Raw genomic sequence first — 19603 nt, 5'->3', positions numbered from 1 at the left:
AAAATTAGGAAATTCTAAAAAAAAACATTTCTCCACCTTCTCCAATTTCATTGAATTTTTCTGAAACACGAGTATATCTTACTACTCTATCAAATGTCACTATTTATAAGCAATTTAACAAGCACGAGGTAGGTTACATGACACATGACTTAAGTGTGTATAAGTCAGATTACTTGATTAAATAACAAACAACTATATATTTATGTAATATCTATAATACAATATATATATATTTGTCAATAAGTAATGGTGTAACATTAAAAATTACTAAGAAATAAAAAGAATAAATAGTATAAAATTTAGAAACAAAAATGTTATTTAGCAAAAGTGTTTTCTAATTTACTTAACTTGAAACTTAACTTGGATGGTTGGGACCGACTTTTCAAAGGGAAGAGTAAGAAATGTCTTAGTCCTTATCTGTTCTAATACCTATTTTTAACCTTTTGTTTTCTATACATTACTTCCTTTATTTATTCATTTCCCAAAAAACACTATAATCTATTTTTATTAAATCTAATTAAAAAATTCCTATAGACCATTAAACAAAATCTTAATTTACATTGGGAGAAATTCAATCACTTGTGACGTCAAATGCTTATCTATTAATAATTTGGTAAAATAAACAAATTAAGAAACCCTTGAAGCTTTTGACGTAAAATTTTATGCTTTGGCCCAATTTATTCCTTTTTTAGACTCTTCTTAGCCTTAAGGCGTTGCCTTTTCACCAAGCAAAATATTTTTTTTTTCTTTTTGTAAAATTTGTGATATCATACTCTAATTTGGAGCTATTCAAATATGTTGTAGTTGGAATATATGAATTATCTTACCATCAAGGTATATTCAAATTTAATATAGTTATAAAAAAAGAGGCTGGCAGCTATGTTTCTTATTTTTATTTTCAGTTTTCTTTATCATTTTTCAAGTTGATATATACAATTTTGCTATTAATCTATTACAAAAATATTGTTGCTTCATGTTTGATTTTCTTTGTTTGAGGCCCAAAACCTTATTGCAGCCCAACTTACTAAAGAACGTATACACTCGAGCCCAACCTCTTTTCATTCTTATTATTTTTATTTTTTCATTATTAAGAAACTTTCTGTGTTTTTTAGATATCGAAATGTTACACAATTGCTCGTTAATTTTAAGCTTAATTTCAATTTAGCTATTACGTCTCAAAATAGTACTATTTTACTTGTTTTGAGCTTTCATTCAATTGAATTTCTAAATTTCAATATTTGCATTTTTAATCCTAAAATTTTACTGATACTTATTTTTTTTTTCATCAATGTAAATTGACAAATTTAAGATAATGTAGGAACTAAATAGAAGATCTATGAAATGTAAGAACTAAATAGAAACATTAATATATAATATTGTAAATCAAATTTAAAATAACTAAACGTTTAACATTGTGAAAAGTATAAATTAAAATTAAAATAAATTAAAAATCCAACAATGAAAAAATAGGGAAATTACAAAAAAAAAAAAAAAAAAAAAAAGAATCGCTCATAATAAATATTATCATTTTTATTTTCTACTTTTGCAAACTCTGCGGAAAAATATATATTTCCAATATTATTAATTTTAGATTGGGTTTGCGCTCGGCGTGCTAAAGTTAGAGCTTCTAGTTCGAGGCTGCCTATTGCCATTTCACCGTCTAAGGAGGAAGAAAAGGAATCGAGGTTTCTTCCGGTGCTACTCGTCGGCCAAATTTTGGTCAGGATATTGTTCGACGGTTAAATTATTCTGCTGCAGGTAGGTTTTCTTCAGCTTTATTTTTATTTCTGTAATTTTTTTCCATTCGAATTGCTCTTCGATTTCGACTTTTAAATCATAGATGACTGATTGATAAACCCTAGCGGCGGCACTTTTATACTTCATCGCAATGTCTCTAGTTTTTCGGTGTTTCTGCTTTCTTTCTTCACCTCTATTCGCTAGGCTCCTAACATCTCTCTCTCGGTCTGAATATCAGCTATGGTTTCATATACCTCGTGGTTGTGCTTACGCTATGATGTTTGTAGGTTCTGACAGTGGTTATTTCTTTTTATGTATCGATTTCTTGATGTTATTTTTCAGATTTGAGGTCAAGTTTCTTGTCTATTTGATATTCGGTTTTCAATTCATTCATACAATGTTGTTTACTTTGATTATTTGTATGTCATTTGGTCAGTGGATTCATGTGTGTATACAGCTATATTTGGTGTTATGTTTCACTGAAAGCTAGATAGTCAATTGCTAATGTCGCTGGCTAAAAATTTCTCTAATTAATAGTTCTTTAGCTGTAAAATATTTCTACATTTTCATTTCGTCGTTGATTTACCTGCCTTAGAACTGAGAGGATGCATGCTATTGACATGAAGCTGTAAGTGTGTGAGCGTGCATGCAAGTTGTGGTGACTGAGATTTAGCTGTTTTGTCACCACAGTCGAACAAATTTACTTTGATCTTATTTATTGAATGGGTTGCTTTGGAAATATGTTGCCTATAAAGTCTATAATTTTAGTTGAACTCAAAGCTGTATGCCAGTTTTGGTCTAGCAATGAATGGATCTGATCTCGGATCACAGATAACAAATATATTTTGGGCTGTCAAGGTGATGGAACAATTATTGATGAAATGAACTGAAACAAATGCATGATGACTATCCTTTTTTTTTTCTTTTTCTTTTTCTTTTGAGATACTGACTATTTTTTTAACTTTTGGTTGGTTTAACAATTCTTTTTCCATATAGTTCATCGATGAGTTCTCTGTTTTTATTTTTTTAGTGAAATTCTAAACTGTTATTTTCCTTGAAAAAATTGACATGGAAAAACTGGTTCTTGGTGATTGCGATAGACATTATTAGGCGGTATATGAGAAAGAGAAAAAGAGAGAGCAAGTAAAGCATTATAGAATTATGTGGACAATTGGAAAGAAAGGAATAGTAGAATTTTTGAAGATAGATATAATTCTTTTGATTCTTTTTGGACTGTGGTACAACACACAGCTTCTTGGTGGAGTACGAATTACACCAAACACTTTTGTAATTATAGCCTTTCAATGATTTTCAACAATCGGATGGCTATCATTTCTTAGTTCCTTAGCTTCTTCCGGGGAGGGCCCTCTTGTCCCTCGCCCTTAGGTTGTTCTATTTTGTTATTTGAATATACTTGTTTCTTATAGAATAAAAAGAATTATGTGGGCCCCTTTATAAGATTCAGTTTGTTATGAATTAGGCTTTTTTTAAGTCTGGGGAGGGGAGTCTTGTTCATCTTTTTGCACTGTATCGAGTGTAGCTATCAGAGCATTTGAAGGGAGGTAGCCTTGGCGTCCTTGGCATTTTGACCTAAAGGGTAAATAGATAATCCCAGTTCTATCAGATTGGTTCTGTTACAATTGTCTAAGAAATACCATTCTGTAGGGAAAAAAAAACCTTCTGTATCCAAGTTGCTGCATTATACAGCATTATAGGTTGGTTGGAATTTCTTTTATTAGCCAGTTTCTAACTACTGCTAGATGCAGGTATTCTTTTCTTAGTTTGAATCTTTACTTAGGTTTTGGGGGATTGATAGTCTTATACTGTTTTTTGTAGAGGTACAGCCAGAGAGCCCATCTTTGGAATTTCCTTTGAATTAGGATAAATGATAGTCCATTTGGAACTTTGTTCCCTCGTTGAGTTTAGAGAGGAAGCCCAGTTCTTCCTTATCAGAGAAGGCTAATTTTTCCTAGTTTTTGGTGTATTTGTAGGGTAGGATACGATGGCTCGAAATGAGGAGAAAGCACAGTCTATGCTGAATCGTTTTATAGCCTTAAAAGCTGAGGAGAAGAAGAAACCCAAGGAACGTCGACCCTACCTTGCCTCTGAATGTCGTGACCTTGCAGAAGCTGACAAATGGCGTCAACAGATCATGCGTGAGATTGGTCGCAAGGTTGCAGAGATCCAAAACGAAGGCCTTGGTGAGCACCGTTTGCGTGATCTCAATGATGAGATTAACAAGCTCATTAGAGAGAAGTCACATTGGGAGCGTCGTATAATTGAGCTTGGTGGCCCCAATTATACCAAACACTCGGCCAAAATGACTGATTTAGATGGGAATATTGTTGATGTACCAAACCCCAGTGGTCGTGGTCCTGGATATCGGTATTTTGGTGCTGCAAAGAAGTTACCAGGTGTTAGGGAATTATTTGAGAAGCCACCTGAACTGCGGAAGCGCAGGACTCGTTATGACATATACAAGAGGATCGACGCAAGCTACTATGGCTACAGGGACGATGAGGATGGGGTTTTGGAAAGAGTGGAAGGTCCAAGTGAAGAGCGAATGAGAGCTGAGGCAGTTGAAGAGTGGCAAAGAATGGAAGAGATTAGGAAAGAAGCAAAGAGGGCAGTAAAGAGCGGGGAGGTAGCCAGCGTGGTGAATGTTGCAGCAAAGGAGGTACTGTTTGAAGAAGAGGAAGAGGTTGTTGAAGAAGAGAGGAAAAGAGAGAGGGAAATGAAGGAGAATTTGGACAAGGAGAGGGAATTTGTGGTGCATGTGCCATTACCTGATGAAAAGGAGATTGAGAAGATGGTATTGGAGAAGAAGAAGATGGAACTGTTGAGTAAGTATGCGAGTGATATGCTTTTAGAGGAACAGAGTGAAGCCAAATCCATGCTCAATATACAAAGATAACTCCCAAAATCGTCATAGATTTGTTTAATCTATTTTCCTTACTCAAATTCTCCATGCCTATACTATGCATCACACACAGCTTCTGTGGTCAAATGGCAAAGTCATATTCTGGAATCAAGCAGAGTGATGCAAAAATCGAGGTATATGAGGAACTAAGTTGTAATGTTTGTTCAGATCTCTCTATATTTTTGGTTTAAACATCTCTTAGAGATACAATCAACGTTGATAACTGATGTAAAACCTTAGATAATAGGATGTTTGAATTTTCCAAACTGATGTAACTTTGAGAGATGTTTTGGGAGCCGCTCTCTCAAGAGTTGATTTACATTTAGATAAAGACACATATTTAGGCTCTTTCCATAAGGTTCTTTGTATTTCCATTTTGCTTCTTTCGGGTTTAGAAACAAGTTTTCTCCAAGCAGAATGTTGACTTCCCATTCTATTACTTTTAGGTGCATGAAACGTCTAGCGAAAACATACAACCATATAACAACGAATGCTTTTAGAAAGTATTTAAGAATACTTTGGTCAAAACATCTAACCACGAAATATTGGAAGATTAAGAACTTTGGTCCACTATTTCTTTTATTTTTAACAATGGTCTGCACCAATTAGAATTAGATTCAAAGTATTTAGCATGTATAACAATATTTTACAACAAAATCTGTTAGATTCTATCCAAAATATTGTAAGTATTGGTTTTTTTTTTTTTATATTCTGCCTATTCCTATTCCTATTCCTAGGACATTTTGGTGTAAAGAAAATTCAGAAATTAATTTTCAGCCTGGATTGAACTTATTACCTCTTAGTTGGATGTTAAGACTATGACTCACCAACTCATGATGCAAGTATCGGTTTACCAATGATAGAAGAAAATTTACTTTGGATAGACTTCTTTATATTAGCAATTTTTTTGAAAAAAATATAGCCATAAACTTGACTATTATCCCTGAAATTGTTATACAATAATTATCCTTTTAATAAGATAATTTTAGAGAGAGAAAAACATACAAGTAAAATCTGACATATAAATGACACAAAAATTGAGGAAAAAATGTCAAATGATTCAGATTTTGAAAGAAATGTTAAATGACCCTTTATTGATGTTACATTCGTATAAAATTACCCGAAAACATTGTGCACGAGAAAAAGAAGTCTCACTCAAAATGGTAGCGCTTTCATCAAAATCTCATTTTTGTTTGTCTCGTCTATTTTATGGTCTCACTCTCACACACTAACACTCTCCCATAGCTCTTCGTGTCTCTCTCCCTCACTCTTCCGTTCTCTCTTCATCAGAGTGTCTCTCTCCCTCACTCTTCCGTTCTCTCTTCATCAGAGTTGGTTGTATGGACTCATCGTGTAGGAGAAAAAGACGCAAAGGGAGAATAAAACGAAGAAAGAAAATGTGAAGGAAAAAAAGACACTGCAGTAACTTCACGGAGTCAAGACATCAATAAAGAGACACTTTCTGTTTCTTTTTTAAAAAATTAAATTAGATCCTCTGCCATTTTGGACCTTTAAAATGAGACATATACACAATTAGGTCTTTCTTAAACTTCAACGTTTGCCAAGACTTAAGACTTCAGATTATAGGCACAAAACCTTAGGTCTTCTCCATCAATAAAATTTAAACATCAAAGTTCATATAAAAATATATTAAATCGAAAGTTCAGCCTTCAATGGCACTAAATACAAACCTAAAGTCGAATAAATACTTTTTTTAAATAATAAGTTGACGAAAGAATCTCCTTTCGTAGGAGGAAAGGAATAAAATTAACATCAACAGTAGGTCTTTTCAATGGCAAAAGCACATTATGAAAAATTGATTTTCAAGAACCTATGGCACTTGGATGGGCAATCACGTTCCTACCGAGCATACGATCAATTAGATAAATGGTCTTTAACAACAAAATCCTGTTGCTCGGGTTTGGCCCAATAAATCGATGATAAATCAAGTAAGTGCCCACAAAAAAAAAAGTTATACCAAAAATCACAATTATGCAAACAAAGGAACAAGGGTGTTCTGCTACATGATGGGGAAGAAAATAGGCCCTGAAGTTTAGGTTGTACAGAAGATAAAATGATTGATACTTTGGTACATCTCCTCATGTTTTCTATTCCGAAAGGAAAAGGAAGAAACTTCAGCCTTAATTGTAGACCATGTACTTGGGGGTTGCACTGAACTTTTGATATCCTTTAATCACCTTGTTCACTGCGTCAAGGAAGTCCTTCTCTGTCACAGTCTTCCTTCGAGCTCGGATGGCATACATTCCAGCTTCTGTGCAGACACTCCTGATATCGGCCCCTGATAGAAAAAGTGGAATTGTATTCAGAAAAATAAAAATGCCTACGTGAGTATGCTTGAAACGTGTGTGTGCGCATGTATATATGTGTGTGGTTTAGAGGTAAGGATATGTAGCCTAAGATTCAAGTTTGGTGATCGGAGGCAGGAACAAGAAACATGAGATGATGCTAATGGAAGATGTATATATGATTTCTAGTACAACGGACACCATCTTTTATCCAAGATGGATATATAAAATTTCATTAAAAATATGAGATGAAAAAAGGTAATGTATGTTGCAAGTTTCAACCTGTAGAATTCGGGCAAAGCCTAGCCAAGAGTTCGAATCGGATGTCCCTCTCACAATTCATGGTCCTTGTATGGATTTTAAAGATCTGTGTCCTACTCTCCAAATCAGGAAGCCCAAACTCAACCTTACGATCAAGCCTTCCAGGTCGTAACAGAGCTGGATCAAGTGTATCAGGCCTGAAAGTGAGATGAAAATTAGTTACGGTTCATTTCACAAGCATGTCATTAATTTTAAACATAGGTCAAGGACTTTCCCTCATTCATTTTGCAATTAAGAACCAAAGTGGCTAGCAGATGACAAATGCAGATTCAACCCCGTAGAGAGTTTGAGATATGAGGAAGACATTACTTGCTGTTAAATAACCAGAACCACTAATAAAATGACTAACCTATTAGTTGCCATTAGAACTTTGATGTTTCCACGGGCATCAAAGCCATCTAGTTGATTCACAATTTCAAGCATGGTACGTTGGACCTCGTTGTCACCACCAACACCATCATCAAATCGAGCACCTCCTATGGCATCAACTTCATCAAAAAACACTATGCAAGCCTTTTTGGAACGTGCCATCTAGAGTGCAAAAGGAGAAATATAAGTAATGATGCAAAAGCATGAATACCATTTATTTATCACATGTACTAAGATAAACTACTACATATAAAGTAACAGTCAACCTGAAATAGTTCTCTGACCATCCGAGCCCCCTCACCAACGTATTTTTGAACAAGTTCACTCCCAATAACACGAATAAAGCAGGCATCTGTTCTGTTAGCTACAGCTCGAGCTAGAAGAGTTTTGCCCGTTCCAGGGGGACCATAGCAAAGAACTCCTTTTGGAGGATCAATTCCAAGCTTTACAAATTTCTCGGGGTGAAGCATAGGTAACTCAACAACCTACAAATGAGATTTCAGATACAAAATAGCACAACAGTAAAAAAAACTTGGGTTTCTAAGAATTACAAAACTCAGGCAAATCTGTAAGTTACATAAGAGGGAAAATGCAAATAAAATTTTCAACACACCTCTCGCATTTTCTCTATTTGCTCCTTACATCCACCAACATCGTTGTAGGTGACATCAGGTTTTTCTTCCACCGTCATCATGGTCACACTTGGATCAATTTTGGGAGGTAAAGGAATTTGAATCTGATATTTATTTCTATCAACACTGCAAGAGCAGAATAAATGTCAACATTTAAATGCCCAAAGGCCACCAAAGGCAAGAACATTTTTCAAAGAAGCAGATGCATCTCATATTTAACCATCCCTAAACAATCAACTTATAACAACAAAGAATGATGATGAAGATGACAAGAATAATCTGTAAAGAGTGCCGAAAACCTACCCTACACGCATGCCTTCTTCAATATCTGTTGGTGAAACTTTGTCGCCAAGTCCAACAACAAACTACATAACAAAATATAAAAGAAGTTAGACAACCACTGCAGGATTGATGAATAATTGTAGTTAATAAACTCTTAAAGTCTAAACTACAAATGAAAATCATGAAGTAAGACCACAAAAAACAAGTCCCTCTTTTCCCCTTTCCTACCCAACCACCCTTTAAACCAATGCCTTGACTGAATTAAGAGTGCATCATACTACACAAGTGATAACTAACCTTGGCAATTTGCTTGACATTAATAACATATTTCGCATCTTCAGAATTTGGATTGATGATCTTTGTGCATCTTGCCACCTGATTGACAAAACATTTGACAGCATCAGAAACTAAATACCCTCCAAAAAGAGTCATCCAAACCTGATTGAAATCGCACCTGAAGAGGCTGCTCTTCCTGCATCATTTGCTTATCAGATACAAGATCCCATTGGCTTGGAGCTGCTAAACCTGTATCGGACTCCTTAATGCCTGTGATGCAATCCATGCAGATATTTTGTTTCAAATTGATTATTCACATATACAAAGCAACATACACGTGCTGGTTTCTAATATAGAACTTGAAGCTACACATACCACATAAATCATTGACCTTCTTTGCCATATCCTTGATTTCTTTCTCTACCTTCTTGATATAGGTTGAATAAGGTCCCAACCCCTGCAAAAGAGGATGATGGTAAGCAAAACCGAGCATACACCAAAACTACGCTCTGAGATAAACCTAAAAAACTGAAAGTAACAATCTGACATTCCACTCTCTTAAAAATGCGCCTCGTAATAAGACCCACTGCACATAGTTCCTTGGATAGAAAGAAAATCGAGTTTTAGAGGACCCTAACTATATGGACAAGCTGACCCGAACATGTAGGTAAGATGCTCAGTGGTGCATAAACTATCGTATTGCCTTCAGATGGCACCCCCCATGAATTCCCACACTATCCAGACATTTCAACCCAGGCACCAAGTGAAATGAGGAAATCCTCTCCTAAACATCAATTTACTTGAAATTTAAAATTCCCCCAGGTGAAAGAACACCCACAGTAAAACCGGGTCGAGAAATCATCAAAACTAATCACATGGTTCATTCAAAACACTTGATTAGCTAAGAGCACAGGTCATAAGCAACGAGATTCTACTTAAGTCGCTGGATCTAATCCGATGAGGAGATAAGAACATAAAAATGAGGTACAAATCAGGAAATAGGCAGTAAAATAGGTCACGAATTTAGGGTTTATAAAGTAAAAAAGAAATAAGTTCGGATAGATGAGCATACATAGGTCTTTAGAAGAGCAATATCGTCCTCATCGAGAGGGCGGGGGTTTTTCTCGTCCTTGATCTCATCCTCGGGGTCGGGCGCCATTAGACTGAAAATTTAGAGCTGGAACTCCGAAGTAAGGATTCTGCAACTTTGTGATTTTCTTGCGGACGAAGACAACTGATGAAGAAAGGCAAAAGCTCGAAATGTGCGATGATGTCTCTTAGACCTCCTTATAATGGGTCGGTTATTGGGCTTATCTATTGGGCCAGCCCAATTGGACACCATGGTTTGCTTTGCGAAAATCGTTAGACGAAACTTGAGACTATTTATATAGAAAAAATAAAACTATTTACAATAAAATATATGAAAAGAAAATTTATTATATTTTTCACTATTTTGTAAATAAAACTTTTTTTCTTTCTATATTTGAAATTGACCATTTCTTTTGTTTATTATTGTTTTTCTAATATCGAACACCTTTTAACTCTGTGGACTAATTTTTCGAAGCTTCCACTTGATGTAAGGACAATTGCATTTATATATATAGATAAAAACAATAACAGAACAAAAGTTCTCAAATATAGTGAGATGAGTACGAATATTTATAAAATATAGTAAAAAGAAAAAAATTATCTCTCTAATAAAAGTTTGTCAAGATATATAATATAAAATTTTACTTTATTTTATAAACAATTAAATACTTTTATCGTTTACTATAAATTTTCATGACAAAACCAGCATCAACATTAGCTTGACTTGATCAAGAATGCATGTTCAACTTTTCAAATGTTTAACTTTAAAAGTAAGTTATCTTAAAATAAAAAATAACTTTTGACACATTCAAATGGTTTACTAATAGTAGATGTTTGACAAGAAATATAGAATGATATATCCATGAAAACTATTTTTCTATGGGATAACAAATTTTATAACTTTAAAGAATAAATTTTAGTTAGAATCAATCATGTAAGCACGAGTTTAATTTAGCTGTAACTACCATTTCTTCCACCTATGTTGTTATTGCCCAATCAATTGGCGACGTTTGAGATAGCCACGGTACAAAACCTAAACAGAAATCAACACATATAACAACACAATAATTCAATAAATATAACACTAGCTAATCCATCAATTGTTACAACTTAACATGTAAATGAGGTGTATGTGTGAAACATTTTAGAATTTAAACTTATAAAATCAAGTTTGTTAAAAACATGTTATTTAAAGGCCCTTTCGCGTCTACGATCAATCACTTTTTGGAGTTCTATATTACAACTTTCTTCATTCATCATATGCAATCAAGACAATATCTTCCAAACAAGTTAAAGTCCAGGCTTATATAGCCAGCCATCCTTCAGGCTCTACATATACAGATTGGAAATTTCCTAAGCACATGATAAGTGATTGATATAATATCTACTTAAGAGTTCGGACACATTAACATCACCAAATATTTTCCACAGTTCAATGAATAAGCACTCAGAAGTCCCGGTCTGGGAACAGAACAGGGGCAATCAAAGACCAGATGAACAATGCTGCAGTGGCCCAACCAGTCACAACACGAACCCACACGGAAGCCCAGCCGACATCAACCAATCTGCCGCTCCCGCCAACAGAGGTGGTCCACCCAGTCAGGAGCATTGCTGAGTACATACTAGCAAGAGAGAAGATGATGTGGAAAAATGAATATGAATATGTAACTGGCTTTGACTTTTCTTTTTCCTCGTGTTCATCTGCTTTCTCCAGTGGAAGCAATGGCTTTCCTGCCCATTTGATAGAGAGTAAAAAATGTCACACCTAATAAACTTAATATACGAGAGGATACAAAGTGGAGAAAAAAATCTCCCTCCAAACTTGAGATGGAGATTCAAGACACGTCCCACAAGAGATTTCAACAGTCCAAGATTAATATACGAGATGCCATAGACAAAAGTCATGAACAGCTTTAAAAGGGGCTACAATGTCCAGCAGATGGAAGGCAGTACACCTAATCACATCTTGCTTACTGTTAAATTAGTATCATTCACAATTCTCTGGACATAGTTAATAGAAACCTCCAAAGTTCTCGTTTTTTAAAAAGAAACCCTCCTAAGTTCAACATTTGCCAGTTTTGTGGATCCGCAGCATAATATTGTGTGTTTCAGAACTGTGAAATCCAGAAAGAAAAAAAATGTAAAATAAATTAGATGACCCCTACCTGCACGGGGTGAACTTGGTGGGGAAAGCAAGGTTGTAGAAGAACCAGCACGAACAGCAGAATAGACTACTGATAGAACAGTCGTGAGAAGACCCAAGGAAAGAGTGCCTGTGGAAACAGCTTTGGAATGTTTGTGGAGACCATTGCATTCATAGTCTCTTGGTTCACTAGCAAGTCCACTATAACAGAGATACATGCAGTATAGCGATATGACCGATGCAGGTAAAACACTGCCACCAACCTGTGTTTTTCATCAAGATGAAAGTCATAAGAAACAAAAAGAAAATCTAGACACTTAGTATTTGGAAGGAAAAAAAACCCATGGGCACATGATACTTGAAGATAACACCAAAACAGTGAAAATATATATGTGTGCGTGCGTGTGTGTATCGCAGGTGTATCATACTTTCTAGTTTCTACATTGTGATATACTGTTATTATAGTAGGTTATCATTGTCCATTACAAGGCCATTATTACGTCAACAAAGACTGGTAAGTTGCCAAATATCAATAGACAAACAATGCAATCCGTGTCATAGTACAACTTCATTGTTTGCTAGATATATTATCAACTGTATGAAGACCTTTTTAATTACAGCTTCCCATAACTTGAGGCAAAACGAGAAGAAATTAGTTCTAATTTATAGGACAGGAAAAAAATGAGATGAAGAGGGAGGAAAATACTTACTGCTGGGTGCAGTGCAACAACTGTGAAAATAAATGCAAAAATTAGGGTCATCACAATAAAGAAGGTGTTGAGCCCACAATCATGCCCTGCCGGTGTGAACCAATGGAAGAGAAGTCCAGACGAGACAAACGTTGCCACATAACAGAAAAGTGAAACAACAAATAATGCAATGTACCTAAAAAGAATAGGGAAACTTAAATGTTATTTATAAACCTAGAAAGAAGAACTGAGAAAAGAGAATAGGAAGGCACAAGAGAAGAAGATAGAATTCGACAAACCAAAACTGCTCGTCATATCCAACCCAGGTGTCATTCCATCTATGAACGAAATCCAGCAAAAGAACAACTTGAACGAGAAGAAACAATCCTGAGCCAAACTTTGATATAGACTCTGCAAATGCAAATTACGATAATGTCATTTTAAAGAAAGAAAAAAGGAAAATAATCTTAAATCACAAACCAACAGAAACTGAACAATCACTGTAAAACATCATTCTAATTTCTGACATGAAATAATTTCTTACCATAAAAGGTAATAATCTCATTGGGAACGAAAAACATTAGTACCACCAGAAGGAACCAACAAATCACCTTCACCATCCATCCACCATGGTGAATATTATCCCGGGGATCTCTTTGACTTTTTACACCAACCATCATTACAGATAGAATGGTGAAGAAGAGAAAATTTCCCAAGCTAACTCGCAAGACTGCATCAGTTTGAAACCAATCTCGGCTAGGTGTTTCATGGAAAGTATTAATCCCTGAAAGAAGACAAACAACAAAAAACTGTTACGGCGCATGAAGGTATCAGTCAAGCCAGCTATGTGATTTCTTTGGAGACAGAACGAAGTTCTTTTAAAACTGACAATATTTCACTATTATACAATAATGGTTTAGAGAAGCAAGTACCCCTTAGTACAAATTGAATAGCAAACTACAAATTTGATGACTTACAAGGGATCTTCTCCAGAAGGGGAGCAGCGACCTCTCTGAGAATCCAAGAAACAATCAAAGAGAGAGCAAAGAGGCCACAGTATGCAATCCTTGCAGACCTTCGGCTAATACTGGAAACAACCGTACGGCATGCATCACATGCGCAAGCTGCACAGCACGACGCAAGGCAAGAAGCTGCCCACATCTTTGTTTCCTCACACAGCCACCGGTTTAAAAGTTTATCTGCAAATGAACCAGACCCAACTCAATAGAAGATCAAATTCTAATACTCTCAACAATTTTATCAATATGTAAAGGAAGAAAATCCCTAAAGCATACAACTAACTTACAATTAATGAAAGATATATATATATGTATACATATATATATCCAATTCCAATAAACCTAACTCTCCATAACCGAGCAATTATTTAGCTCCAGAAAAATGATCAAGATGTTCGTATTAAGCAATAATAGAAACAACCATGAAAATTCAATGAAAAAATCCTCTGGTCAACTTAAACCAAAACCCAAATCATCTTATTCAAATTTTCCGTGATCATTGAAACCTCGAGGGTTTTTCTTCGCTGTGCACAAGTAAAACGAAAGCACAAAAAAACCATCAATACGAGAAATTGATCGCGGAATTACCTTGGAATAGATTTGGAGGAGAAAATTCCCAGGATCAAACACCAAGCAACCCGAACAATCGTATGAGAGATCGAGATTCGAGACTGACTTCGGTTATGTAATTCGTCGATGGATTGGTCTCCTTTTCCCTTTCATTCCAATTGACGATCCCTTTACGCCGCTCTTGTCTTTGATTAGTGACTCGACCGGATTCGAGAAGAACCGTGGGTTCGGCCGGTCTATTACATTTGTTAAAAATATGGTTTTCACTTCTTACCCATTAAAGTTGGTTCAATTTTAATTTTTATAATTTCTAATGTACAAATTTAGTTATATACTTTTAATAAATCAGTTTATCGGTATTAAAAAATAGCAATTTGTGACATTAAAATATATTCACACCAAAATATGTATAAAAAATGTACATCGTCCTCTTCTTTCTCCTAAGCTGCTTCTGTAGTTGACAGAGATAATTTAATTGACAACTAAATAAAATATAAACAAAATATTGATCCAAACTATATTAATGAAAAAAACTCATTCCACGACCGACACTTTGATGATCACACTTCGAAGTTATGCAATATTTTTACTTTTTATGAGAATAACATAATATACTTACTTAATAGATCCACTAAATATAAACGATTTTCGTACATTAAAGTACAACAACTATATAATAGACTCGTTGATACAACTTATTCATTTTGTAATTAATTGTGACCAAATTTTTAGTTTTATGTCATGATTGATGTACATTACCAAGATATATGTATAAAACAACATTTATAGATATTTGCAACAACAAAGGAAAATGCATTTTCATCTTAATAACTTTTTACTTTCTTAATATACATGCACTTGGAATAAATTTAAGAACTCCATTTAAGTTCTTACAGGCATTCCCACATCACCGTCGACAGATTTATGGTGAATTTACGTAGGGGTTAGGGACACATGCTCCTCCTAACGTTATCAATTTTGTATTTTAATGTGCCATATTACAACATATATTAAATAATGTTTTATTTTAAACAAAATATGGATGTAGTGAAGTGATTGCACCCCACGTCATAATTACCAAGTCACGATAAAACCCTAATTTGTTTCATAACGCAACATAGACATCCACTATCTCAACAACATTCATTGAAAAAGGAAAGTATGCAAAAATAGAAAAAAAAAATATAATAATAGAGTCCACATCACTGACATTTTTAAAATTGTAAAAATAACAATTTTAAAGTAGTAGATTACCGTCATATTTGCCAAATCTACAATATAAAAAAATAGGTGTTATGAGATTTTTTATTTTTTGTACCATCTAATGCAATTTCGCAATGAAAAATGCATTGTTCTTTTAATGCAATTTTTTAATTCACATTTACACGGCTTATGTATATATGTATATATATATATATATATATTTGTTCATCGATAGAATATACCCATCATATCAATTCACCCGTAAGTTCAAATTATTCTTAATATTTTTAATTTAAATATTTTTCAATTTGATAAATCATAATACTTATATTGTTTAATATTGATTTTGTAAAGTAAACGTATCAATACAAAATTTTATTTAAAAAGAAAAACAATAATAGAGACTATAAAGTCATCGTTTTAGAAAAAGAGACGTATGGTTCCGATAGATTTTATACATAAATCAATTTAGGAAAACTTGGTGTAAAAACTGTAATTTATGAATATAATTATATTATTCAAGATGAAGTTCGGATAGCATATTTTCAAATTATTTTTAGTATTTTTAGTTTAAATATTTTTCAATTTGATAAATCATAATACTTATATTGTTTATGAAATTTGTGACGGAGTAGAGACGACATTTTGGTTTAAAGAATTTCATAATTAGTTAGAATATAACATTTAAAACATGCTTCATTTTATGTAGATGGTTACCTGTTCAAACCATAGTGTTTGAAGGATAAAGATAAAAATGTTTTTAAACAATTTGTTGTGTGTTTATTATATAGTTTCACACATAAAATTTATGAACGAGTCATTGTTAATTCAATGAACAATAATATTCGAACATTAGGCTTACTAGGCTTTTTATGTAGTACATGGAGAGAATCAATTTAATAAATGCACGTTTAATCCTCTCTAGTTTCGATTCGAATCTCATCTAATGCATTTCTTTTCCTTTCATGCATTTGTTCCTTCGACATAGATGCCCGTCAACAAGGTTTGGCTGAAAATGAGAAAGAAAGGCAAATTCTTGATCACAATTACAATTCACGAACGGAACCGAAAATCAACCGTCCAATAATGGTTCTAATGGCGGCCTTAGGCCCCATCGAAGAGCCACCATCTAAAGGGGCCGATTTACATAGCTACCACTCATGACCCACTCACCCGCTTTTTCTCTCTCTCTCTATATATTATTCCAACACTTTTTCCCTCTACAAAGCTTTCCAACTGTGGAGACCGCGTGGAAAGGCCTTTCGGGCAGCTTTTTTCCCGGAGTCGAGGCGTGTCGAAACAGATAAGCACAACAACAATCATCTTTCAGCTCCTTAAGTTTAATTCATCTTCATTCTCGTGTTGGGTTGTTGTCAGGTTTTGATTTTTGTAAGTCCCTTTCTATCTCTCTATTTTGGTGTTTATCGCTTGATATTTCCTCGACAGGGGTTGGTTTTTGTTGGAGTTTGGCTGTGTATAATGTTTGTTGTTTTGATGGAATTCATTGGGGAATTTGGCTGGGGTTTAGATCAGAGCTGTGTAATTTGCTTACAGCCTTCTAGTGAAGGGATTGATTGTTGTTGTGGGTGTTATAAGATAATGTGTCTCGATCTGCTTTTGATGCAAAATTGAGAATAAAATCTTCTGAGGCCAGCGTATCTCATCAGTTTTGTTTTGTGTAATTCACCTATTGTTCTTCATTTGCTTTGTTCTTTATGTTCTTTATGTTCTTTTGGGCTTGGAAGGAAGAATTTGAGAGTTAAAACTCCAAAATGGTAGAGTTGGGATTAATTTGGGAAGACGGAGGAAGAATTTCCTGTTAGCTGCCTAAGGGTAATTGACATAACCTTCCTTCCTTTACCAACAAAAAGAAAAAACCTCTTTAACTTTGTGCTGCTTAAAATGTCAGTATTTTAGTGTTCTTTATTATTTTTTTTGGACAAGAAAGAAGCAATTTTGTATTATTTATTAAATGAATTAACTAAAAGGACAGAAACATAGGACCTGCTTACATTAATTAGCCAAGAACGTTCAATCTCAAGTCAACCATCCGTTTTAACTGCAACGAGGAAAAATGTACCGGGTTAGGTACATCTGAGTTTTGGGCACTTTTTCTGGTCCGTTTTCATCTTCTGACAATTAATGAGTAATTAAATATGCATCCTTATTTATGAATTATGAGACGTTTTAAGCAATAACATTAGCTAATTGAATGCAATATACCTGTGTATAATCAAATAATTAAGGTGCTTTTCCACAACTTCTCTTTTTATGTTGTCATTTTTTTTCTTTCATTTCTACTGCTATTATGCAAAACTTGGCCTATATATTCTTGAAATTTCTGAAGGTATCCTGATTGAATTTGATTTTCGATGGAATGAGTTGTAGAAAGTAAGTTACAACAAGAAGAGTTATATGAGTGGGTTGTGTTAATTTCATGTTATAGCGAAGCGATCTTCACTCATATGTTTGCTTGTCACTGCCTTGGAAAAAATTTGGAGCCATCTCTTGAACCTTCATGCCTTGCCTGCTTCTTGTTAGACTTCTTTGAATATGGATTTTTAATATCTAGGTCATTCTCATGATATTGGTGCAAACGAAAATATCGTCTTTCTCTACAATACAATCAAAATAATTGCTTGTTCGGCTGTTTTTCTTTTGATGACTTTATTGGGTTTATATCGTTGAATGTTCTACACTATTGTTTTCCTTCAAGACATAGAAATACCACCCCTAAAATAGTACGCGTAAGATTGAATTTTTTCCAAGAGATCTGATTAATGTGTTCAAAAGTGCATTTTTGGATTACTTGTACATGATGTATTGAAATAGATGATAGTTTCTTGTTTGTTGAGTAAGCTTTTGGCAGTTGCCTTCTATAAGATGGCTAGTTTTGGGGTTTAACGTAAAATAGCCAATTTGGCTTGACTTCTCTATTGCTCGTGGCTTGTATTGTAGTCCTATTGACTAAGAATGTTTTGGGAAGGGTTGGTTGCCTCATTCTTACATCGGTTGGTAATGTAAGCGTAGGAGAACTACATTAGGGTTGGTCATTTGGTCACATTTGTTTGCCTCTCTTTGTACTAGAGCTGAGAGATGGATAAAGTATCATCGTAATGCAAAGTAGAATTCTAACAGTTTCTCCAAGTCAAAATAACCATGAGCAGCCAAGTCTCTTATTTACTACGAAGACAAAGGAGAATTATCAAATTCTCATTAAATTTATTCAATTTTATACTTCTTTATGCTGGAGTAAACCAGAAAAGTTTGGGGTGTTTGGTCTTTAATTGTGTTCATATTTGAAATGTCTTATTATGGGTGAAGTCACCACCAACAGTATTAGAAACTGAGATCAATTACTCATTTTCAAAATTGATGCATACCCTGCTAGTGCTATATGAACTTCGATAGTGTTGCAAATTGTCTAATCTGTGGTGTATATTTCAGGCTGACTGAGGAAGCTGGATCATGCACCATGGTTCTTGACAGCGTCCTTTCTTCTCCTCACAGGAGGTCCCCGTCATTCCGAAAGTCCTTTCCAAATGAGTTGGGTAGTTGGTCGACTCTTGTGCAACGACATCGCTTCCTCCTGACAGCACTTGTCCTCCTAACTTTTCTTTGCACAATTTACCTTTACTTTGCTGTCACCTTAGGCTCTTCCTCCTCTTGCTTTGGACTGACTGGGACTCAAAAAGCTCAGTGTCATCTGGAGCTTGCAAAGACTTCCATGGCTAAAGGGAAATTGAAAATTCTTTGATACTTGGGATTTCGATCCAAAGCTCACGTCTTTTGTTTGTAGTTCTTAAAAGTTTGGGTTGAATGATTTAAAAAAAAATGAAATTTAGTTAATCTGTCATACAAGGTTGTGTAGTAAGATGTAAGCGAACTCTCTATACATGATATCCGAGAAGAAAAAAAGGAATTAATCAATCATTCTTGTGTTTTGCTGATCTATAGTGTACATGCTCTTCAGTACATGAGAAAATTAACTGTGTTATCAAGCAGAAACCAATTTAATTCTTTATTTCCTAAAGTTCTGAAATGTGT

At 34.5% G+C, this 19603-nt stretch overlaps 4 protein-coding genes across 5 annotated transcripts; 2 read left to right on the top strand and 2 right to left on the bottom strand.

Moving 5' to 3' along the window:
* Window positions 1-1576: 1576 nt before the first annotated feature.
* On the top strand, window positions 1577-5069 carry LOC101216056 (pre-mRNA-splicing factor ISY1 homolog). The gene is made up of 2 exons (XM_011661193.2): window positions 1577-1758; window positions 3729-5069. Exon 2 carries the CDS (start codon window positions 3740-3742, stop codon window positions 4649-4651), a length of 912 nt encoding a protein of 303 aa, XP_011659495.1. The 5' UTR covers window positions 1577-1758; window positions 3729-3739; the 3' UTR covers window positions 4652-5069.
* Window positions 5070-6405: 1336 nt separating this feature from the next.
* On the bottom strand, window positions 6406-10125 carry LOC101215578 (26S proteasome regulatory subunit 7). The gene is made up of 10 exons (XM_004135835.3): window positions 9916-10125; window positions 9219-9300; window positions 9022-9113; window positions 8865-8942; window positions 8589-8650; window positions 8267-8411; window positions 7920-8138; window positions 7634-7815; window positions 7246-7421; window positions 6406-6956 (listed from the first exon to the last, which is right to left on the bottom strand). Exons 1-10 carry the CDS (start codon window positions 10000-10002, stop codon window positions 6799-6801), a joined length of 1281 nt encoding a protein of 426 aa, XP_004135883.1. The 5' UTR covers window positions 10003-10125; the 3' UTR covers window positions 6406-6798.
* A 957-nt stretch (window positions 10126-11082) lies between these two features.
* Window positions 11083-14527, bottom strand: LOC101215814 (probable serine incorporator). Its single transcript, XM_011661191.2, has 7 exons — window positions 14372-14527; window positions 13742-13963; window positions 13309-13548; window positions 13064-13175; window positions 12786-12960; window positions 12098-12338; window positions 11083-11663 (listed from the first exon to the last, which is right to left on the bottom strand). The coding sequence occupies exons 2-7, from the start codon at window positions 13923-13925 to the stop codon at window positions 11380-11382; spliced, it is 1236 nt and encodes a 411-aa protein (XP_011659493.1). The 5' UTR covers window positions 13926-13963; window positions 14372-14527; the 3' UTR covers window positions 11083-11379.
* A 2100-nt stretch (window positions 14528-16627) lies between these two features.
* LOC101216292 lies at window positions 16628-19508 on the top strand. Of its 2 annotated transcripts, none has more exons than XR_004218252.1 (2): window positions 16628-16945; window positions 19004-19508. XR_004218252.1 is itself a non-coding variant. In XM_011661190.2 (2 exons), the coding sequence occupies exon 2, from the start codon at window positions 19032-19034 to the stop codon at window positions 19311-19313; it is 282 nt and encodes a 93-aa protein (XP_011659492.1). In that variant the 5' UTR covers window positions 16960-17389; window positions 19004-19031; the 3' UTR covers window positions 19314-19508. The 2 variants fall into 2 exon arrangements, 1 of the variants encoding a protein (XP_011659492.1); XM_011661190.2 differs by lacking the exon at window positions 16628-16945 and adding an exon at window positions 16960-17389.
* Window positions 19509-19603: the final 95 nt, after the last annotated feature.

The sequence above is a fragment of the Cucumis sativus genome, chromosome 7 (assembly GCF_000004075.3).
Source record: "Cucumis sativus cultivar 9930 chromosome 7, Cucumber_9930_V3, whole genome shotgun sequence".
Classification (NCBI taxonomy): domain Eukaryota; kingdom Viridiplantae; phylum Streptophyta; class Magnoliopsida; order Cucurbitales; family Cucurbitaceae; genus Cucumis; species Cucumis sativus.
Note: the sequence above shows the minus strand (reverse complement) of the source record. Positions and strands in the feature narration are given on the sequence as shown.